Below are 25189 nucleotides of genomic sequence, written 5' to 3' on the forward strand. Positions count from 1 at the left end.
TTGAGAGAATGCTAAGAGTGTGCCTCATCAAGGCAAAGGGTGGCTACTTTGAAGAATCTCTAATATAAAATATATTTTTATTGGTTTAACACTTTTTTGGTTACTACATTTACATTTACATTTAAGTCACTTAGCAGACGCTCTTATCCAGAGCGACTTACTACATGATTCCATGTGTGATATTTCATAGTTTTGACATCTTCGTTATTATTCTACAATGTAGAAAATAGTACAAATAAAGAAAAACCCTTTAATGAGTAAGTGTCCAAACTTTTGACTGGTACTGCATGTCCTTTTAAGAGTGGTGGTATGCAGGTGCTTGCTTTCTCACCCAGGAAGTGGTCTTAGTGTTGTGGTCGATGAAGAAGGGTTTTCCGTTGGGGGCATTGCGGACCTCCCAGCCAGCAGGCATGAAGCCACACTCCCTCTGTGAGCCGGGGGAGTGCTGGGGGGAACCCTCAGGAGAGAGCATGGGGGGCTGGTACACAGTGGCGTTCTGGGACAGAACAGCCTGGGCTGCTGCGTCTGAGGTTATCTGAACCATGGAAGGAGAGACTAAGATTAACACTATTGATATACTCAATAGGAGGGTGAATTGGATTCTACATCAACAATATCTACAATGCTTTCGGAAAGTATTCAGACCCTTTGACCTTTTCCACATTTTGTTACGTTACAGCCGTATTCTAAAATGGATTAAATACAAAATTATCCTCAGCAATCTACACAAAATACCCCATAATGATGAAGTGAAAACAGAAATACCTTTTTTACATAAGTATTTAGACCCTTTGCTATGAGACTCAAAATTGAGCTCAGGTGCATCCCATTTCCATTGAATATCCTTGACTCCATGTTTCTACAACTTGGAGTCCACCTGTGGTAAATTCAATTGATTGGACATTATTTGGAAAGGCACACACCTGTCTATATAAAAGGCTCCACAGTTGACAGTGCACGTCAAAGCAAAAACCAAGCCATGAGGTCGAAGGAATTGTCTGTAGAGCACAGACAGAGGATTGTACTGAGGCACAGATTTGGGGAAGGATACCAAAACATTTCTGCAGCATTGAAGGTCCCCAAGACCACAGTGGCCTCCATCATTCTTAAAAGGAAGATGTTTGGAACCACCAAGACTCTTCCTAGAGCTGGCCGCCCGGCCAAATTGAGCAGTCAGAGGAGAAGGGCCTTGATGGTCACTGACAGAGCTCTAGAGTTCCTCTGTGGAGATGGGAGAAACTTCCAGACGGATTCCACCAATCAGGCCTTTCTTGTTGAGTGGCCAGACAGAAGCCACTCTTCAGTAAAAGGCACATGACAGCCCGCTTGGAGTTTGCCAAAAGGCACCTAAAGACTCCCAGACCATGAGAAACAAGAGTCTCTGGTCTGATGAAACCAAGATTGAATGGCCTGAATGCCAAGCGTCACGTCTGGAGGAAACCTGGCACCATCCCTACGGTGAAGCATGGTGGTGGCAGCATCATGCTGTGTGGATGTGTTTCAGTGGCAAGGAATGGGAGACTAGTCAGGATCGAGGCAAAGATGAACGGCGCAAAGCTCAGAGAGATCCTTGATGAAAACCTGCTCCAGAGCGCTCAGGACCCCAGACTGGAACAACGACCCTAAAAACACAGGCAAGACAACACAGAGCTTCAGGACAAGTCTCTGAATGTCCTTGAGTGGAACAGCCAGAGCCTGGACATGAACCCGATCGAACATATCTTGAAAGACCTGAAAATAGCTTTGCAGTGACACTCCCCATCCAACCTGACAGAGCTTGAGAGCATCTGCAGAGAATGGGAGAAACTCCCCAATATAGGTGTGCCAAGCTTGTTGCGTCATACCCAAGAGTACTCAATGCTGTAATCGCTGCCAAAGGTGCTTCAACAAAGTACTGAGTAAGGGTTCTGAATACTTATGTAAATGTAATATTTTTTGTATATTTTTTTTATATCAATTGGCAAAAGTTTATAGAAACCGTTTTTTTGCTTTGTCATTATGGGGTATTGTGTGTCGATTGATGAGGGAAAAAAACGATTTAATCATTTTTAGAATAAGGCTGTAACGTAACAAAATGTGGAAAAAGTCAAGGGGTTTGAATACTTTCCAATGGCACTGTATCTACACAAGTTAAGTGGGTCCTGATTGTCTTTTCACATGACTTTGAAAACTTCTTTAGTGCACTGTGGTTTGAGAGAAAGTGAGAGCAAAATGAGCAATGCAGCCTACCTGGATGAGTGGCCGTGTCCAAGTGGTTATCCTGCTGTTGTGATTGACGTAGTAGGGTCTGCTCTTACTATCCTGCTTCTCCTCCCAGCCTGGAGGCAGCCCCGCTGAGGTTGCTAACAACTATTGAACAACAGAGAGAGAGGCATCAAACAATCCATACAACAATACCTCAAGTAAACAGAACAATAACTTCCTCTGAATCACTGAGCTACATGCTCAAACCTGATGACTGCATTCTCACTGTCCTTACATCATCTGGGGAAACTATGGAAGCCACACTTACATGCTGAAGCTGAGCTCAGATGACCCTTTCCCACAAATATTGCTGTAATACATGAGTGTTGTGCTTCCCTGTGCTGTGGTGTGTGGGCACAGGGGATTCGGGGAACGTAACACACACCACAGGATGAACAGGGTGCTCCTCTACTGTCAGAGTCTGGGCACTGCCTCTGCGACTGGAGTGACTTGAATGACTGGAAGGGCCCTGCAGCTGAAGAGAGCAAGACGACAGAAACTACAGTCATTACCCATACACGTGTTAGGCACATATTCTCCAGCTCTAGACAGGCACTAATACCTGTCTAATACTAAAATGTTGAAGTCCCTCAAGGATACCGCAATTGCATTACATTTCTTTAATATTATGCAAGGGCTTGCAATTTCAACCAATCAGCAGTGCCCATTTACTGTAAAATATGGTTCAATCAAGCCACACAGATAAAAACGTTGCATATTGCCATGTAAAATGTTAGAATTGATGTAGCAAAATCTATCATTTTTGAATATCACAACAAGTCCCAGCGAAATACTGGAGAGACTGATTACAGCTGTGTTATTATAACACAGTGTGTTTTCAGTCCCTTCTTAGAACTGTGGAAGGACCCTGTTCAGGAAGCATATCCCCAGTCTGGCTTTGGGTGTCGGCCGATTGGTAACGGGAGTCCGGTTAGCGCTGGCCAGTAAATTATTCACCTGGAGGGAGGTACGTCGGTTGCCGGATGTGGCACCCAAGGCCTGGAGGCGACTGAGCTCGTCACAGAAGGAGTGAAACTCGAGGGGGGGAGTGGGGTGGAGGGGGGGAGCGCTGGCTGTTGTACAAGGTGGACTCATCCTCTGTTATGATTTCCCAACTCTGGAGCAGAGGAAACAAGACACATGAAGAGTTTACCATCTGTTCTGAAGGATGTCTTGATAGTGTTAAGTCATTGTCTTCTCATCTGGTTGTGAGCTAAGAAAACAGTTCTGACCTGCATGTTCTGCCACAGAGTGACGTTATTACAGAAAACTGACATGTGATATGATTTCAGTAGGGCAATCTTTTTTTTGGGGGGGGCGGGGGTCTTCGAGGAACACTCTGATCGTGAACTTGATCTTGTTAAGGGTCACTCTGAACTATCCTGACATTTAGTCATTTGCTCAGTTAGCAGCCTCTAAAGAGAGGGGCTAGGACCAGAAAACATGGTCGTAAGATATGGTCCTTATAGGTCTGGGCCTATATATCTTAGGTAGGTCGTATAGTTGGACAGCACACCACGAACAGTTGTTTCATAATCATACCAGAGACCACAAAAAGATATAACAGAATCTCATCTCCAATTCAATATCAAACTCAGGAGAATAACTGTAATTACATTTGAATTTAAAGTGACATTTAACTTTAAATGTGAATTTTTCAATACATTGATTGAATTTCGACTTGAAAATAACCTCAGTTGACTCTTGTTGTCTGTCGTTGGAGTCCTCTTGGTCGGAGATCTGCCTGCGGGCGGTGAAGGCGTGCTGCGCCTCCATGTGGATGTTCTGCCTCTGCTCTGCCTCTACCTGGCTGTCTCTACATAGGGAAACACACACACTCAGTCAACTTCTCATCTCTTGACCAACCAGGTGTTACTGTATTCCAATAGTACCAAACTGTTAAAATGGCGCTAGATTAAGTTCAAGCTGTCAGAATAAAGACATGACAGGAGAACCCCAGACTTACTGTACTATGGGCCTGTGCCACTGTGTGGTCCTGGTTTCGTGGTTGACATAGTAGGTCCTGCCCAGGTTGTCCTGCCTCTCCTCCCAGCCAGGGGGCATTGCAGGCAGCAGGTGGTTGTGCCTGGGACCGGACATGTCCTGGCCCTCTAAAAACTCCCAACTAGGCTGCACAACAAAAACAACTGTTACACAACATGGCACATGCAGATGTCAACATTGCCCAAATCCTCTACATGTTTGTTCAAGTCAAACAATGTCTTGGCCACTACTCAGAAAATTCAGTGGCAAGCATAGGGACTCATACTTTACTGAAGTTTGGCTTCAAATCATTCTAAGGAAGATGTCAGCATATTCATCAAAGGCCCTGGACCCATGGTGAGACAAATATAGATTGGCCTTTTGGACATGGTGTTCCTAGCCACTGCTTACATTAAGCATGTTCAAGAATGATGACTGGCTGGTTTTATCAATAACTATCAGGATGGAGATGGCAGGCAATCAGCCATCTTGGCTTGACACTGGTAAAACGAGCCTGGTGTCTTTTCTCCTGGCTCTGAGCACTAATATGCTGTTACATGTATATACTGAAGCACGCCGGCTGAGCAACAGCCAAGGCACGTAGATTAGACACTGTATATTCAAAGGAGGAGGGGGGGTGACGGCGTGGGAATATTCAATTTCAGGGGGTCAGGGGGCAAAGAGGGCAGGAGGACAGGGGGCAGGTTGGTTGGGTGGGTGGCGGTCTTACATCCATGTCTTCAGTCTGTTCTGCAGCATCCTCTGAGTTGTTTTTGGGTAGGTAGGTCATCTTCAGACGGAGATGACCTTTGACCCTGGATTTGTGACTGCATCAAAACAAAAACTAAACACTTAACAAAAAATACATGGAAAACAGTGCACCTTCTAAATAACAGTAATGTGAGCCTCTTAGGTGTATCAAATATCAGACACACAAATGTCATTCCAACAATCTATCATTGTGACTGACTCAAATATGAAATTGAGCTTTCTCCAAGGCAAAATCAATATGTACTTTATGTAGCTATTTGAGCTTAATTTATACACCTCAGGAAAGAAAGGCAAACTCACTGGAATGAAACAGGTTAATTTATGCAATGCCAAGACTGAATGTGATAAAAATGTCAAGGAAAATGTCACAAAGTAAATCCATGTTAAACCAGGAAGGATAAGCGGCTTGAATAATCATGAAATAATGCCAACCTTCTCGGGTGAAGTAGAAAATCCTTGAATGTGTATGGCCTTTCAATGTTAGGATTTTCTGTCTGAAATAAAAAATAAATAAAAAGTATTTAAACAGTTGAAATGCTCTATAAAGATATTTGCTGTATAACATCTACGCATGCAGTAACTGTATATCAACAGTAAACAAGTCCTGTATAGACAGTAGACAGTGAGGTAGGTCTGCTGTAAATGCTATGAAAAGGAAGGCAAAGGTAACAAACATGGAGGACTGTAATTCCATAACTATGGACAATGTTGTGGAAAGGACTCTGACATGAGGGTGTTTATGTTTACATGAGTGCGCCTATGACAGTTCATTGGTGAAGATAAGTAACTATGTAAAGTGTACAGATCTCCGACAAATTATATCTAAAGGAGAACATGGAACACCAAACAGCAGAGACTATCCTACTCCTTTAGACATGGAATTGGAAACATGTTGATTTAGGAGAATTGGTTTCCACATACATTATGCAAGTGCTAAATATACTATTTCCTTGCACTTGACTCACCGGTATCTGGTGTAATGGTACATCCACCTGCCCCAGAAAGTCATCACGTGTCTGTGGAAGGATATAAGAGATTGTAATGGGGAGTCATGTACAGTAGTCATTCATGAGAGTCCATCAAAAAAGGGAGTGGTTACAATGTATCGGGCATGTTTGCGGACTCGCACGCACACACACACAGCTCAAGCGCAAAAGGTATGAGTCACACACACACACACACACACACACACACACACACACACACACACACACACACACACACACACACACACACACACACACACACACACACACACACACACACACACACACACACACACACACACACACACACACACACACACACACACACACACACACACACACCACATGACTGGCCTAGATAGATAATAATTTTCCATGACACAGTCACCTTTACAGCACCACTACATTATGTGCCATCAGCCCTCATGGATGATTTAGTTGTAAATGTATTCATTGGCACATTATACACATAGTCTTATTAGACAAGGCGTTCGAAAAATGGCACTGCACACAATCCCGAATTGACATTAGAAAATGCAGATGACCCCACTTGGAAAAATTATATCTAGTTAAAGTGAAACTTCAGGATTCTGACAAAGAAGCCCTTTATCGGCTTCCTCAGAGTCAGATGAACTCATGGATAGCATTTGTATGTCTCTGCATGCAGTTTGAAGGAAGTTGCTGACAAACGTTAGTGCAATTGCTAACTAGTGTTTGCACAATGACTGGAAGTCTATGTAACTGCAGTGCTAGCATATACCATAAGACTTCCAGTAATTGCGCTAATGCTAGTTGGCATTGGCTCACGAAACTACCTCTAAATTCCTTTATACTGGATACAGAGACAAAAGGGGTGGCAGGTAGCCTAGTGGTTGGAGCGTTGGGCCAGTAACCGAGTTGGTTGGCTGCTAGATCGAATCCCCAAGCTGACAAGGATGTTCTGCCCCTGAACAAGGCAGTTAACCCACTGTTCCTAGGATGTCATTGTAAATAAGAATTTGTTCTTAACTGACTTGCCTAGCTCAATAAAGGTTCAATTAAAAAAATAAAGGTAAAGGGCTTCATTGCCAAAATCACAAAGTATCCCTTTAATGGTGTGTATTCATATTCACTCAATTTTACATCCCGCAAGCTGTCCCAACACATAATTACATGAAATTGCATTCTAATAGTGTTAAATTTTATTGTAAGTGGCTGACACTAAAAGGTTGCATTTTACACCCATTTTCTCAGGGGACCCAATTTCAATTTCAGGGGAGCCCACCCCAAGGTTTGAAACCACTGTATTAGACATGTGGATTGAATAATTCAGGGGTTATCAGGCCACAGTATAGAGCATTAGACGTCTTAATATGTAGTTGTGGAGCAGTGTCCTTTCTAGAAAAGGTGATTCTGACTGAGTGACGTCTCTAGAGACAGGCTCCAATGTGACCACTGTTATAACGCAGTTACTGTAAAATGTTCCTATGCAACATACATCACCCACCTTCCAACATCAACAACAACTGAAAACACAGTGTTGTGCGGGTCGGCTTCATGACCAAATAAACACCCTCGGCACATCAAACTGCCCAGCAATAGTATGGAGACGGTTCAATTGAATGGATATAGACTGTGCCCCTCCTCCTCTCATTCCTTCCCCATGCCTTTCTTTGGCAGTGAAGCCAAGACAAGCAGGCTTTGGAGAGTCCATGTTGAGGGACACAATGTACAGCCTGAGAATTTGCTACTCTGATCTCGTGACATTCTCTCAGGAACATCACAGAGGGGACTCATTAAAGGATTAATCACATGCTTTCTAACATCACTCAAAGAACTGTCAAACCAGCCATATCAAAATGACCAAGAATGGAGTGTGTGATTGATCAAGTCAGAGGTGTATGGGAGCAAGAATGGTTTCTGGTGGAAATAAACTTAATGTCCATGTAAATCTATCAACCCAATCCCAAAAAGGCTTTAACTGCACTACAGACCAAACGTATGTGGACACCTGCTCATGGAACATCTCATTCCAAAATTATGGGCATTAACTGAGTAAAATGGTCCCAGAGAAGAAGGCAGATGTTTTACGTGTCCACAACCGATTGTGTTTTTTTATTTGTGTTGTTTGTAACTTATTTTGTACATAATGTTGCTGCTACAGTCTCTTATGACCGAAAATAACTTCTGAACATCAGGACTGCGATTACTCACCACAGACTGGGAGAATCGTTTTCCCCCTTTAACGAGTCTGATGAGCCCGACGGGGACTACATACTGCTTTCTCGGTAACAGGCCCAGATCCCTGTGATTTGTGTGAAGATGAGGCAGAGAAAAAGGGGCCAGAGGGCGGGCTGCCTTCTGAGAATTCGTAGGCGATCGAATAAACCCCCACTTCCTTTCATTCTGCTAGCAAACGTGCAATCTTTGGAGAATAAAATCGATGACTTGAATGCAGGGAAACTGGAATCAGTTTTAAAAAATTTATTTCAGCATGTTAAATGTGCAACCAGAGGGGGGAAAAAAGAAAAGTTTAAAAATTTGTATAAATAAAAATCTGGACCACCTTTACTCCACACACAGACGCATACAAAGCTCTTCCTCGCCATCTATTTGGCAAATCCATAATTCTATCCTCCTGATTTCTGCTTACAAGCAAAAATTAAAGCAGGAAGCACCAGTGACTAGATGAATAAAAAAAGTGATCAGATGAAACAAATGCTACACTACAGGACTGTTTTGCTAGCACAGACTGGAATATGTTCCGGGATTCCTCTGATGGTACACCATATCAGTCACTGGCTTCATCAGTAAGTGCATCGATGACGTTGTCCCCACAGTGACCGTATGTACATACCCCAACCAGAAGCCATGGATTACAGGCAACATCCACACTGAGCTAAAGGCTAGAGCTGCCACTTTCAAGGAGCGGGACTCTAACCTGGAAGCTTATAAGAAATCCTGCTATGCCCACCGACGAACCATCAAACAGACAAAGCGTCAATACAGGACTAAGATCGAATCATACTACACTGGCTCTGGCGCTCGTCGGATGTGGCCGGGCTTGCAAACCATTACAGACTACAAAAGGGAAGCACAGTTGAAATCTACACAGTGACAAGCCTACCAGATGAGCTAAACTACTTCTACGCTCGCTTCGAGGCAAATAACACTGACACATGAAAGCACCAGCTGTTCCAGAAGGCTGTAATACCAACATGCTTTAAGAAGACCACCATAGTGCCCGTGCCCAAGAACACTAAGGTAACCTGCCTAAATTATTACCGATGCGTAGCACTCATGTCTGAAGTCATAAAGTGCTTTGAAAGGCTGGTCATGGCACACATCAACACCATTATCCCAGAAACCCTAGACCCACTCCAATTTGCATACCGACCCAAAAGATCCACAGATGATGCAATCTCTATTGCACTCCACACTGCCCTTTCCCACCTGAACAAAAGGAATACCTATGTGAGAATGCTGTTCATTGACTACAGCTCAGCATTCAACACCATAGTGCCCTCAAAGCTCATCAATAAGCTAAGGACCCTGGGACTAAACATCTCCCTCTGCAACTGGATCATGGATTTCCTGACGGGCCGCCCCCAGGTGGTAACGCCGATCCTCAACACAGGGGTCCCTCAGGGGTGCGTGCCCAGTCCCCTCCTGTACTCACTGTTCACTCATGACTGCGCGACCAGGCACGAATCCAACACCATCATTAAGTTTGCAGACGACACATTGGTAGGCCTGATCACCAACAACAAGAAAGCCTATAGGGAGGAGATCAGAGACCTGGCCGTGGGGTGCCAGGACAACAACCTCTCCCTCAATGTGATCAAGACAAAGGAAATGATTGTGGACTACAGGAAAAACAGAGGACCGAGCACGTCCCCATTCTCATAAACGGGCTGCACTGGAGCAGGTTGAGAGCTTCAAGTTCCTTGGTGTCCACATTACTAACAAACTAACACAGTCCAAGCACACCAAGACAGTCGTTAACAGGGCACAACAAAACCTATTTTCCCTCAAGAGACTGAGAAGAACTAGCGTGGGTCCTCAGATCCTCAAAATATTTTACAGCTGCACCATCGAGAGCATCCTGAGACTGGTTGCATCACTGCCTGGTATGGCAACTGCTCGGCCTCTGACCGCAAAGCACTACAGAGGGTAGTGCGTACGGCCCAGTACATCACCAGGGCCAAGCTTCCTGCCACCAGGCGGTGTCAGAGGAAGCCCCTAAAAATGGTCAAAGACTCCAGCCACCGAGTCATAGACTATTCTCTCTGCTACCGCACGGCAAGCGGTACCAGAGCGCCAAGTCTAGGTCCAAGAGGATTCTAAACAGCTTCTACCCCCAAGCCATAAGACTCCTGAACACCTAATCAAATAGCTACGCAGACTTTATGCATTACCCCCCCCCCCCTCTTTTACACTGCTCCTACTCTGTTATTATCTATGCATAACTTAAATTTTTTATCTCTCCCTACATGTACATATTACCTCAATTTACTGGTGCCCCCGCACATTGACTCTGTACTGCTACCCCCATATATAGTCTCGCTATTGTAATTTTACTGCTGCTCTTTAATGACTTGTTACTTATATTTCGTATCCGTATTTTTTTAAAACTGCATTGCTGGTTAGGGTCTCGCAAGTAAGCATTTCACTGTAAGGTCTACCTGTTGTATTCGGCGCATGTGACTAATAACATTTGATTTGATAATATGGAGTTGCCCCCCCCCCCTTAATGCTATAATAGCCTCCACTCTTCTGGGAAGGTTTTCCACCAGATGTTGGAACATCGCTGTGGTGACTTGCTTACATTCAGTCCCGAAGCAAGCACCAGTTAGCCTCGAGCTAGCCTCGAGCTAGGCCCATCTCCTGGCTAGCCAAAGAGATCCACCAGCCAATTCTTGGGCTACAAAACCTCTTTGCCAATTGGCCTGGACCCTTTACTGCTGACACGGGGCCCTGCCAATGCAACGCGACTAGTCTGTCGTAACTGTCCGAGGTAGTTTCAACAGGATCTTCCGTTGCGACGTCGCCAGATGCCCATCTGTTAGCCCCGGCCCGCTGGCTGTCTGAATCGCCGTGTCTCCAGCTCGCCTAGCGTAGCAGCGACTACGGAATTGGCTCCCTGACTCATCGAGTGCTACTCATTGGACCCTATGATCAGTCGGCTACACATGCCTCGTCTATTGCGATTTTGGTTAGTAATTGTCTTATTTCACCTGCCCAATATGCCTTCGATAGCCCTTTTGTTCCATCCCCCACACATGCTGTGACCTAACCTGGCTTAACTGGGGCCTCTAGAGACAAAACCTCTCTCTTCGTCAGTCAATGCCTTTAGTTTACCTCCACTGTACTCACATCCTACCATACCCTTGTCTGTACATTATACCTTTAAATCTATTCTTCCGCACCCAGAAATCTGCTCCTTTTACTCTCTGTTCCGAACACACTAGACGACCAGTTCTTATAGCCTTTAGCCATACCCTTATCCTACCCATCCTCTCTTCCTCTGGTGATGAAGAGGTTAACCCAGGCTCTGCAGCCCCCAGCACCACTCCCCAGCCACTCATTTTTTGACTTCTGTAACTGGAAAAGCCTTGGATTTATGCATGTTAACATCAGAAGCCTCCTCCCTAAGTTTGTTTTATTCACTGCTTTAGTACACTCCGCCAACCCTGATGTCCTAGCCGTGTCTGAATCATGGCTTAGGAAGGCCACCAAAAATCCTGAAATTTCCATCCCGGTTAATCTTGGAACTACCCATCCCGGATCCTGGAGAATTGTCATCAACTACACTAATTAGCATAGCGCAACGGCCAAATAATATTACTAGAAAATATTCATATTCATGAAATCACAAGTGAAATATAGCGAAACACGGCGTAGCCTTTTGTTAATCACCCTGTCCTATCTCAGATTTTGAAATGATGCTTTACAGCCAAAGCAAGACAAGCATTTGTGTAAGTTTATCGATAGCCTAGCATAGTATTATGTCCAGCTAGCAGCAGGAAGCTTGGTCACGAAAATCAGAAAAGCAATCAAATTAACCGTTTACCTTTGATGATCTTCGGATGTTTACACTGACTCGCAGTTAGACAGCAAATGTTCCTTTTGTTCCATAAAGATATTTTTATACCCAAAATACCTCTGTTTGTTTGTCACGTTATGTTGAGAAATCCACCGGAAATAGCGGTCACGACAATGCCGAAAAGAATTTCAAATTATATCCATAATATCGACAGAAACATGGAAAATGTTTTTTTTTAATAATCAATCCTCAAGGTGTTTTTGGAATATCTATTCGATAATATATCAACCGGGACAATTGGCTTTTCAGTAGGACCGAGAGGAAAAATGGCTAACTCTTTCTTTTAATGCAAGAATCACTCAGAGCCCTCAGCTGGCCACTTACGCAATGTGGTCCTTTACGCTCATTCTTCAACATAAAGGCGTGAAACTACATCTAAAGGCTGTAGACACCTTAGGGAATACGTAGAAAAAGGAATCTGTTTGATATCCCTTTCAATTGCCAATAGGGATGCATAGGAACACTACGGTTTCAAAATATGAGTCACTTCCTGATTGGATTTTTCTTAGGCTTTTGCCTGAAATATCAGTTCTGTCATACTCACAGATAATATTTTTACAGTTTTGGAAACTTTTCTATCCTAAGCTGTCAATTATATGCATATTCTAGCATCTGGTCCTGAGAAATAGGCCATTTACTTTATTTTTCCAAAAATAAAAATAATGCCCCCTAGCTTCAACCTCCAAATGAGCTTCAATGCCATAAAACACTCCATCAATGGCCTCCAACTGCTTTTAAATGAAAGTAAAACTAAATTCACGCTCTTCAACCAATTGTTGCCTGCACCCGCCAGTCCGACAAGCATCACTCCTCTGGACGGTTCTGAATATGTGGACAACAACAAACAAAGCCTCCTTCACTCATGCTGCCAAACATACCCTTGTAAAACTGACTATCCTACCGATCCTTGACTTCAGCGATGTCATTTACAAAACAGCCTCCAAAACTACTCAGCAAACTGGATGTAGTCTATCACAGTGCCATCCGTTTTGTCATCAAAGCCCCATATACTACCCACCACTGCGACCTGTATGCTCTCGTTGGCTTGTCCTCACTACATATTCGTCGCCAAACCCACTGGCTCCAGGTCATCTATAAGTCTTTGCTAGGGTAAGCCCCGCCTTCTCAGCTCACTGGTCACCATAGCAACACCCACCCGTAGCACGCACTCCAGCAGGAATATTCCACTGGTCATCCCCAAAGCCAACACTTCCTTTGGCTGCCTTCCAGGTCTCTGCTGCCAATGACTGGAACCCCCTCTCTAACTTTAAACATCAGCTGTCAGTGCAGCTTACCGATCACTGTACCTGTACACACCAATCTGTAAATAGCACACCCAACTACCTCAACCCCATATTATTTATCCTTTTGCACCCCAGTATCTCAACTTGCACATCATCATCTGCACATCTTTCACTCCAGTGTTCATGCTAAATTGTAATTATTTCACCTCTATGGCCTATATTGCCTTACCTCCCTACTCTTTTAAATTTGCACACACCGTACAAAGATTTTTCTATTGAGTTATTGACTATATGTTTGTTTATATGTAACTGTTGTTTTTGTCACACTGCTTTTATTTTATTTTTTATCCTGGCCAAGTCACAGTTGTAAATGAGAACTTGTTCTCAACTGGCCTACATGGTCAAAGGTGATTATTATTATTATTTTTTTTTTAAATAAAACAAGAGCATTAGTGAGGTCAGGCACTGATGTTGGGCGATTAATCCTGGCTCGAAGTCGGCGTTCCAATTCATCCCAAAGGTGTTCGATGGGATTGAGGTCAGAGCTCTGTGCATGCCAGTCAAGTTCTTCCACACCGATCGACAAACCATTTGTGTATGGACTTTGCTTTGTGCACGGGGGCATTGTCATGCTGAAACAGGAAAGGGCCTTCTCCAAACTGTTGCCACAAAGTTGGAAGTACAGAATAATCTAGAACGTTATTGTATGCTGTAGGGTTAAGATCTCCCTTCACTGGAACTAAGGGGCCCGAACCATAAAAAAACATCTCCAGAACATTATTCCTTCTCCACCAAACTTTACAGCTAGGACTATGCATACGGGCAGGTAGCGTTCTCCTGGCATCCGCCAAATCCGTCGGACTGCCAGACGGTGAAGTGTGATTCATCACACCAGAGAACGCATTTCCACTGCTCCAGAGTTCAATGGCGGTGAGCTTGACACCATTCCAGTCGACGCTTGGCATTGCTCATGGAAACCCATTTCATGAAGCTCCCGACGAACAGTTCTTGTGCTGACGTTGCTTCCAGAGGCAGTTGGGAACTCGGTAGCGAGTGTTGCAACCGAGGACAGACAATTTTTCCGCGCTGTGCGCTTCAGCATTCACATTATGTGAGCTTGCGTGCCCTACCACTTCGCGGCTGAGCCATTGTTGCACCTAGATGTTTCCACTTCACAATAACAGCACTTACAATTGACTGGGGCAACTCTAGCAGGGCAGAAACTTGACGTCCTGACTTGTTGGAAAGGTGGCATCCTATGACGGTGCCACGTTGAAAGACACTGAGCTCTTCAGTAAGGCCATATACTTCCAATGTTTGTCTGTGGAGATCGCATGGCTGTGTGCTCGATTTAATGGCTGTGGCTGAAATAGCCGAATCCAGTAATTTGAAGGTGTGTCCAAATACTTTTGTACATAGTGTATTTCTGACTAGGTCATAGCAATGATAATGTTATTTTCGCAAGTTTGCAAATCTTTACGAAGTCATCATCATTATTTCTATTTCCAAATATTGGATATACGGCATTGTGATTGTATTCAAAAAGAGAGGAAGTGTATGTGTATGATGGATTCAAAGCCACCAGACAAAAAGGCAGGCAAAAGTAGGCCAACAGAGATTTTGTTGTTGGAATAAAAACATTTTTTTAACGGTTTCCAGCTGGTGAAATAAGTCTGGATTTTAAAATGGGTCATTTTCAAACTGTCAAGTAAGAGCTCGGATTTCTTCACTCAAAAATGTAAAACATGAATGTTTGTTATTGCTATTACCGAGCTAGGCTCAAATACACACCAATTGACCAGTCATTAAAATTTCTCAGCATTTAATGGTATACATAAAGGATAAAACAATTATAACTGATGAGATGAAACAATGTTCATATGTGCAAAGTTCATATTTCCTCCTGTTGAAGGAAATTATTTTGTTAGGGGATTTCAATACTGATGTCTGCAAAGAGAATAGCCCAACCAACAATGTATTTATGCACTTTTGTAGATTACTTGCTCTGACCCAAATGATAAAAGATCCCACGGGATATGTGAAACAGTGCAAAGTATGATTGACTTAATATTGGTGTCTGATAAATCTAAAATAATCTAAAATATTGCAGAGTAGAGTAATAGTATATGGAATCAGTGATAATTTTATTACATTTTGCACAAGGAGGCTTTTTAAAGATATATTATGTAAGTGTCCGTTAGAATCAGAGGACTCAAAAAATACTGTGTTGAAAAGTTTAGGGAGGAAGTGGGTAAAATTGATTGGTCACCTGTAGGGGTAGACGGTGCCTGGGAAGTCTTTAAATGTAGATTCCCTTGATGTGGTGAATGTTTTATTTTATTTTTATTTTACCTTTATTTAACTAGGCAAGTCAGTTAAGAACAAATTCTTATTTTCAATGACGGCCTACAAACAGTGGGTTAACTGCCTTGTTCAGGGGCAGAACGACAGATTTGTTCCTTGTCAGCTCGGGGATTTGAACTTGCAACCTTCCGGTTACTAGTCCAACGCTCTAACCAATAGGCTACCCTGCCGCCCAATGTGATGGTTCCCATTAGACGGGTCAGGGTAAAGCAGAGATCTAGCCCTTGGTTTAATCATGGAATTCTAGAATCTATCCTAGCAAGGAATAAGGACTTTAAAAAAATGTAAAGAACTCTCAAGAGCAGCGTGATTTTGTCCTATATAAACATCACAGAAATGAAGCACAGAGCAGGATGGATAAAGCTAAGAGGGGTTACTTTGCTGAGAAAATAATTGAGAACACAAATTACCCTAAAAAGCTTTGAAAATCATTTAAGTAACTATGCTGTAGTTGTACTACCAAAAACAAACAAACTGTATTGGACTGAACATCAAGTGGGAGATGGTATATGAAAAAGTAGAGGTTGACAATTAATTCAACTTTTATTTTTTACTTCTGTTGGCAGCAAGCTGGTTAGCAAGCTGCCCACCAGTTCTGGTTTGTATGGAAGCAACCAAGTCAAGAAGTATAATGTAGAGTTAGGGGTTCAGCCAAACTCATTTTCTTTTGCAAAGGTAGAAACAGCCAAAATAGTCAGTATGCTGGAAGAGCTTAAATACTCCAAAGCCACAGACCTGGATAATATTCCTGCACGGTTTCTTATAGATTCTGCTGAGCAAATTGGCCCTTGTACTACGCATATCTTTAATCTCTCTCATGAACAAGGTACCTTTCCCAGGGACATGAAACAAGCTAAAGTTATACCTCTGTATAAGAAGGGGATTAAATCTGACCCTGGGAATTATAGGCCTGTATCTATCCTCCGTAACATCAAAGATCATGGAGAGTTGTACATGAGCAAATGTATGAATATGTTAACAAACAGGGTCTAATGTATGATTTTCAGTCAGGTTTTAGAAAAACATACTCCACTGATTCATGTCTACTTTACTTGACTGACTTCATCAGGAAAGAGATTGATGAGGGAAATCTGTGTGGAATGGTACTGCTTGACCTACAGAAGGCATTTGATACAGTTAACTACTGTCTCCTAATCTCCAAACTGGAGGCACTGGGGTTAAGCAGTATCCCTCTAGGCTGGGTAAAGTCCTATTTATCAGGAAGGGAGCAAGTAGTAGAGGTTAATGGTTCACAATGATTTGTGGCGTTCCGCAGGGGAGCGTGCTTGGGCCTCTGCGGTTTTTATTGTATATTAATGATATGAAACATGCTTGTTTTTGCGGTCTTTTTCTTTATGCGGATGACTCTACACTTCTTGTGTCTCACAAAGGTAAAACTGTGTTGGAGAGCATACTTAGCACAGAGCTTTCTAACATTAACAAACAGCTTGGAGGTAATAAGCTCTCTCTTCACTTGGGGAAAACTGAAGCAATTATTTTTGGATCCAGATCTAAATTGTGTAGGTCATCTGAAATCACAGCTGAGTTAGGGGGTGAGGTGCTGACTACTAAAACCTCTGTTAGCTACTTGGTATGTATCCTTGATGGAAGCTTGGGAGGTGTGAGCATGGCCAATAAAGTGCTAGGGAAGGTTAACGCCAGGACTATGTTTTTGGCTAGAAAGTCCAAGCTGCTTGATAAGGACTCCATGAAAGTGCTAGCTACTGCCCTTATTCAATGCCATTTTGACTTTGCTAGTACTTCCTGGTTTGGGGGCTTATCTAAACTTATGAAGGGGAAGCTCCAGATAGCCCAGAATAAGCTGATCAGGGTAGTATTGAAGGTGATTCCACATACTCACATAGGCAGGAGCTGCTTTCAGGAACTAAACTGGCTGCCTGTTGAGGCTAGGGTGTCCCAGATTGGACTAGGTTTGGTTTACAGGAGTATTTATGGTCATGCGCCCAGATATCTAAGTGATGACTTTCCTCATGTTAGGGATGTACACAATCACAGCACCAGATCAGGTGTTGCTGATATGTGCTTATACAGGTTCAGGAGTAATGCTGGGAAAGGTACTTTCTTCTATACTGGAGCCTCAGAATGGAATGAGTTGCCTCTGCCCATAAAAACAACATCCTCTCTGGGCAGCTTTAAAAATAAAGTAAAAGTATGTTTGATGTCTTCTATGCCCATATGAATAACATTTATGATGTAACTGGAATGATGATAGATGTTCTTTTCTGTTTTTGTTTTATTATTTCACTGCCATTCTGTGTATGGCTTTTTCAAGTTGTATGTGTGCTTGTTTTTTTAAATGGTCGAATGAATAAACAACAATTTAGTCCACTTCAAAAAGGTATAGTGTTTCTAAATGTATATTTCTTGTCTGACAATGTCTGAACTGGTTTTTAAAACCAAATGTATGGAAGGCCTCTACACAAACAGAGCAGTAAACAGTCCATCCAAAATGTGAAAGTACTAGACTATATTACTCATAACCTTCCTCTTCTTCCATGCCCTGGTTCTCTCAGGAAAACACATCATATGTTGAAAATTAAAGTCAAACCACAAAGTAGAGGAATTCTCTCTCTCGGCCTCTGGAGCCCCGGTGTGGTGGATATATTATCTTGTCATAAAAAATGTCATTTAAAAAAAGATAAGTTCAATAATGAAAATAGAAAACAATGAAAAAGCTGTGTAGAATTCTGAATAAGTGCAGCTCCTACTGAACAGACCTTTCCCATTATAGGGTAGGGAAAGGCCAGAGTGATTTATTTTGATGAGGTTTATCAGATAAAACATCCACTTACCGGTATGTATAAAAAATAATTATAAGTCGAAGAATGCTTTGCAATTAGCCTCTGTTTTTAAGCCTCAGTTGTGGTGGTAATGTAAGGGAAAGGACGGCCTTGGCCAAGTGTTTCAACTGCAAGGAGTTAGTTAATGGTCTGTGCAGGAGAAGAGGACAATTTTCTGCTCCATGGAGAGAGTCTGCCTGCCAACAAACCACCTCAGAGAGAGACAAAGTTGGGTCTGCATGTGGGGTCCTCTGGTCTGGATGCACCTGCTCTGCAGCCACTCTGCCACAAAACAAAGCCCCTTCCTGTAGCAGCTTCCAAAACCACAGCTTGCAGAAAAACTGGGTCAGCCAGGCATACTGTACTGCTCAAACGTCCATACACCTATCCATGAACATTAAGTGAGCCTCTCAACATGGAAAACAAGACGAATCACATAATCCTTTCCCATCTTAAAAACTGTTTCCATACGCTCTACTCACTTTGTATTTATTCGCTCTACTGAAGCTAAATCCATCAAGACAAGAGGTCTTATACACATTTGCCTCAGATCTCAATAAGATCACAGGCCAGATAAAAAAGGTAAGAGTTCAGGGGGAACAAATTACACCATTTTGATAGATCACTATCAAGGTCACAAGGTTTACTAAGGCAATTTAGAAAAAAATATGTTCTGGTGCTCTGATGAATCAAAAAAAGAACACAAAAACGTACATGTGGTCAGAAATGCCAAGCAGAAGAAATATCAGCCTGCGCAGAGAAGTGTGAGATTGAACTTTACTCAACTTTCTAGAGTTCTCCCCATTATTTAACAATATCAACATTTCCCTTTACTGTGGGAATTGTGATCGAATCAATGCAATAGCCACTTTCAATGCAACATAACGAACCAAAAATAATTAGTATGCAAAACTAACTATGCAAGAGATTTTGTTGGCAGAGCACATCGGAGTAGGATTTCTATTGCATTGACAGGCACGACTCAGGCCTGCACTCTACACAGACCGGTGCGCCATAACCAATCAGAGCTGCAGTAGACCTTGGCTTGAATAAGCTAAGTAACCATTAGGCAGAGGGTAGCATAATGTGTCTGATTCTCTGTAATAATGGTATGGGAATAATAATACATTTTATTTTGTAAAGTGGTTTCTTGCATCAAACAAAAACGTTCAGTCACCACCTCATCTGAAGGACAAGTGGATAAACAGGTTAATGTCAAGCCCTGCATGTTTTTTTTCAAAAGTCTCATAGAATGTAGGCCTTCCTGTAGGCTGAATGATAACATTTGAATATGGAAACAGCGGTTCTCTGATGCATTTTCTCCATAGTTTTTTTTATGGTAGGCCTAGATTATGATCAAATAGTCACAGTAGCCTACCTGGTCACTGTTAAAACAGTAAATTAAAGGGGGTACAACCTCAGTGTTCACAACGGAAGTTGCAGAGAATTTTCACAACGTTGAAGTTTGTACTTATCGTGCCGCAAAAATGATAGGGAACAACGCATGTGGTCACCTGCTTTTCCAATTACTGTAGCTAACCAGCTTGGTCCTGGAAAACAGTGTTGTTTGCCAACAGCTATGCTACTGTACAGGATCTGTACACATGACCTTGAAAGGAAAAGCATTCTTACATCATCCAGGACAACACTCAGATGGGATGCATAATTCACTGCCTGGGGACTGATCGTCATGATTAGGGAGATTCAATGTTTACATTATGAGACTGTCATTCATCTCATTCTCCTTTCCTTCATTCTTGTGCATGGTGTCTTGTTTATCCTCTGTGTTTGGCCACAACACTGAGCTGATCGTGATTCTGGGGCTGCTACTCTTTAAACCGCCAAATAGCGATTAAGGTGTATCGACTGACCAGAAGAAATGGTCACTTATCAGGCTCAGTGAGGTATCAGGGCTCAGATCAAGATGGTGCTTAGCCTTGTCAATGTCCAAAAGGCATATGGTCAGCTCACGAGAGATGGGCAAGGGACAGAGGCAGAGGGAAGAAGAGTGGGAAAGACAGAACGAGAGAGACAAAGTAATACCTGTACTCCCTGTTCACCCACGACTGTGTGGCCACGCACGCCTCCAACTCAATCATCAAGATTGCGGACAACACTAACAGTGGTAGGCTTGATTACCAACAACGACGAGACGGCCTACAGGGAGGAGGTGAGGGCCCTCGGAGTGTGGTGTCAGGAAAATAACCTCACACTCAACGTCAACAAAACTAAGGAAATGATTGTGGACTTCAGGAAACAGCAGAGGGAACACCCCCCTATCCACATCGATGGAACAGTAGTGGAGAGGGTAGTAAGTTTTAAGTTCCTCGGCGTACACATCACAGACAAACTGAATTGGTCCACCCACACAGACAGCGTCATGAAGAAGGCGCAGCAGCAACTCGTCAACCACAGGAGGCTGAAGAAATTTGGCTTGTCACCAAAAGCCCTCACAAACTTTTACAGATGCACAATCGAGAGCATCACCGCCTGGTACGGCAACTGCTCCGCCCACAACCGTAAGGCTCTCCAGAGGGTAGTGAGGTCTGCACAACGCATCACCGGGGCAAACTACCTGCCCTCCAGGACACCTACACCACATCTGCTAACCATGTGTATGTGACAAATAAAATTGGATTTGATTTGATTTTATATATACTGTACTCGATTGCATCTTGCCTATGCTGCTCTGTACCATCACTCATTCATATATCTTTATGTATATATTCTTTATCCCTTTACACTTGTGTGTATAAGGTAGTAGTTTTGGAATTGTTAGCTAGATTACTCATTGGTTCTCACTGCAATGTCGGAACTAGAAGCACAAGCATTTCGCTACACTCGCATTAACATCTGCTAACCATGTGTATGTGACAAATAAAATTTGATGTGATTTGCCACCCAGCATACCACCCTGCATACCACTGCTGCCTTGCTTTTGAAGCTAAGCAGGGTTGGTCCTGGTCAGTCCCTGGGTGGGAGACCAGATGCTGCTGGAGGGCCAGTAGGAGGCACTCTTTCCTCTGGTCTAAAAAATATATCCCAATGCCCTAGGGCAGTGATTGGGGACACTGCCCTGTGTAGGGTGCCGTCTTTCAGATGGGATGTTAAACGGGTGTCCTGACTCTCTGAGGTCATTAAAGATCCCATGGCACTTATTGTAAGAGTAGGGGTGTTAACCCCGGTGTCCTGGCTAAATTCCCAATCTGGCCCTCAAACCATCACGGTCACCTAATAATCCCAAGTTTACAATTGGCTCATTCATCCCCCTCCTTTCCCCTGTAACTATTCCCCAGGTCATTGCTGCAAATGAGAACATGTTATTATATATGAGAATATTATTATTATATATTGTTATTATTATATTATAACATGTTCTCAGTCAACTTACCTGGTAAAATAACGGGGGAAAAATAAAAAAGGGTGAGGAGATGTAGCCACAGTGGAGGCCATGAGGCCTCGCCTCTGATTCCAACAACAAAGCTCTCGCCGCGTGACTAAACCACACTGGCACAATTCTGGCAGCACGCTTTTGTCTTCCTTCTCTTCATGCTCCACTGACAGGTTACACATACACCAGCATTTTGAGTATCTAGTTTCCCCTACATCAGAGATAACTCTTACTTTGAGACAGAGTCAAAATACAGGAACATATGGCATCAGTCAGTCCTCTTGAAATGGCACAAGCCATTGCCAGGCAACAGCACTGATTGGAGCTCATTAAAGTTAATATACCAGTCAAAAATGTCAACAAAAGTGTCCTGTGGAATAAATTAAATAAACATGTTTTGCAACTGTTATTCAGATTATGTTTCCAGAGGAGCTTCTCTAAGAGGCTATCACTGGATTAAAATAAATCATAAAAACAGGAGCACCGATGCTTATGACCTGCTGGGCTTAAGCAAGAGGTATGAAGAGGAGGGGATCTCATGTCCTAAATGAGATTATATAAAGAGTTCAGCTGTTATAAAAGGTTACAGCTCTGGCTAATTGCTGGTGCAGGTCTTACTTGACAAGCTGCTAAATGCAAAGAGGGAGATGGAGCATGAGTGATAAAGAGGGGGAGGACTGACACATGATGCTTTACAAACACGGTCTAGCAGGAGGACCCGCGAGGAAGGGAACACACCATCCTTTTACTGTAAAAGGCTCCGTCGCCAAACACCCACTACCTACATAACATGATCCCCAGGCCTGCGGATGGCTGGCATAACTGAGCGCTTCTCTAGTATCACGTTGTTCAATTTGAATTCATAGGGCTGGCCAGGGTTGGCCAGTGCAACAGCGGGACAGACTATCTGGAGTCGGGGAATATTTCAGAGGAGCTTTATTTATAGCGAGGGGGGGGCTGATTTTCTCACAACTAAATTTAGCCAGGGGTAAATACTTAAACTGATTACTCAAAGCGTTAATAGAATAATAAAAACGGAAAACCCCTCTAAACCAAAGCACGTGTGTACACAAATGCTCACAAGGCCGCCGCAGACAAGTATTGCATGAGGGAGGCTTTCTTTTCTTTCTCCTTTAGCATTATGCTGGGTTCAAGTATGTTAATGATTTACTGTTATACAACTGAATACCTTTGAATTTTTGTCCACATTGGGCTTGTTAACCGCGTGACTTAGCTGACTGTCTTCTCAGTTACTGAACGTAGCTTCTGCTTGCTCGCAGGGAGCCCAAAGGTTGAGTAAACAGAGCAACAAGTAGGGTACAGACTAGATATGGCATCAGAAATTAAGAGAGGTAGCATTATCAAATGGACATCACTGAAAGTTACACACAAACTCTCAGCCATCTCTCTTAGAGAGTAAGTTTAGTGCTTTACTAAACAGAACAATATATTTAAAATGGAAACTAACGGAGCATTTCAGATAAGCCATCTTATGGGTGATGGACATAACAAGTACAAAATAAATACCCCACTTTGTGGCGTTCACTATCTCTATTTATTGAGGTTAGAAGTGAACAGTACAAATACAGACCAACCACAATGAGCCAATACACTATGACACTACACAGCTGAAAACATAAATTCCTTAAGTTAACCAATAAATGGACAACCCATTCTACTACATTTTGCCAAAGCATAGGCCTAATTTCTCTCTATTCTCAGCCTTGCTAAGCTCCTATCCTACCCCACCCAGTGAAGGAAAATAACTCACCGTGGTCTTTCTTGCAGGGCTCTTTTGTATGTGATCCCTTTTGTGGTTAGTGTTTACGTCAATGACAGGGCTAGAGACCCTTGCCCCAGAGCCGTGGGACACATGGATGTGCACATGTGGAGAGTTAGCTAGTTTTTGGTTGGAAACGTGACATGAAATACCAGTATTATGGTAGGGGACTTCCAGAGAAAAGCTCCTTTGTAAGGCGTGATGACAATGGTTTTCCTCAGGCATTTCCTGTCCATTTCCATTGTCTGCGCGACGGGCACTTTGGCTCCTCTCTGAAAGTTTAGCTGAGGGGAGCAAGCAAGCCGAGGTGCTGCGATACAGCTTAATGTGGCGAGGGCCACATTCACCCTCCAACTGAGGGGCCTGGGTTAGAGATTCAGGACATTCAACATTGACTGTTGTTCTGTTTGTAGATGCCTTCCCAGACATTAGTCGCTGGTGGGCAAAGTGCAGTAGCACACTGGAGTGTCGGTCTAAATTTTCCGAGCGGTCAGTCTTCTCACACTCCTCCATTTTGTCTTTAGGTTTATCCGGAACTGGAACGTTAAAATGCACCATGGGCCTGGCGTCTCGGAACTCCACTGACGGAAAGCTGCTCTTAGAGAGTCGCAGGCCGTTCATCGCCGTGGCGATGGATGCTTTCGAGGTACCCGTCTCGTCCTCCTGCAGGGGCTCACTGGGGGACAACTGGAGCTGGTGAGAAGTCTGGTAGGAGCCCCTGACTGGAGGCAGGGCAGGAAGAGCCACAGGGCTGACCGGGGAGGCTGGTGGTGTATTACAGGGGCTCCGTGGAAATATAACCAGGGAGGAGCAGCGTCTCAGGGGGACCCTGGCTTTCCTACGGGGCAGACTCCTCTCCTGGGCCGCCCTACGCTGATCTGGGAGCTCTGGCTCAAAGATGCTGCTGCTGCTGCAGTAGCCTGCGTCACTGGCCGTGCTGTTTCTACAGGAGCCCCCATCTGAGCCACTGCCCGCTCCCACCTCGCAGACCCCTGGCTCCCCGCCCTCAGTGCTGTTCTCCAGCTCTCCATTCAGCTTGCCACGGGGCTGCAGGGAGATCTGCAGAGTACTCTTCTTGCTGCCACTGCCGGTGTTCACCTTGGGTATAAATACGGATGAGTAGCGCTGTAAATTACCGTACTCTGGTGACAGGGGAGGCAAAGCCAAGGCTAGCTGCCCTGGAATCACCTTCATGTGGACAGAGCTGTGTGCTAGGCTCTCTGCGGGGCTGCGGGTTGACACACAGAGACCGCTCTCCTCACCATGGCTGCTCAGGCTCTCTGACAGAGGATCCGTGTTGCTTCTCCTCGACGCAAAGTGCAAGCGGAGCCGGTGTGCCATTCGTCTAACGCTCTAATCCCTGGGAGCCAGTAGTGAGCATGGCAAGACAAGAGACCTGCTGGGGAGAAAAAACGAACAGCAGCAAGGCAACTTCTCCGAGTACCGTTCTGCTCTGTGATTACAATCATTAGCGGCTGCACATAGCCAAAATAGCTCTGGTGACAACCTACATTCCTCTCAGGGCTGCTCTTTAAGGCTA

General features: G+C 43.7%; 1 protein-coding gene across 1 annotated transcript in view; it reads right to left on the minus strand.

Moving 5' to 3' along the window:
- LOC124033733 (E3 ubiquitin-protein ligase NEDD4-like) overlaps positions 1 to 25189 on the minus strand; it is a 47831-nt gene that overhangs the window by 7511 nt on the left and 15131 nt on the right. Inside the window, 10 exon segments of the mRNA XM_046345943.1 lie at positions 332 to 535; positions 2230 to 2349; positions 2630 to 2719; positions 3202 to 3288; positions 3290 to 3361; positions 3937 to 4060; positions 4211 to 4374; positions 4958 to 5054; positions 5431 to 5492; positions 5964 to 6014. Of these exon segments, the coding sequence (XP_046201899.1) occupies positions 332 to 535; positions 2230 to 2349; positions 2630 to 2719; positions 3202 to 3288; positions 3290 to 3361; positions 3937 to 4060; positions 4211 to 4374; positions 4958 to 5054; positions 5431 to 5492; positions 5964 to 6014 (1071 nt within the window).

The sequence above is a fragment of the Oncorhynchus gorbuscha genome, linkage group LG04 (genome assembly GCF_021184085.1).
Source record: "Oncorhynchus gorbuscha isolate QuinsamMale2020 ecotype Even-year linkage group LG04, OgorEven_v1.0, whole genome shotgun sequence".
In the NCBI taxonomy this organism is placed as follows: domain Eukaryota; kingdom Metazoa; phylum Chordata; class Actinopteri; order Salmoniformes; family Salmonidae; genus Oncorhynchus; species Oncorhynchus gorbuscha.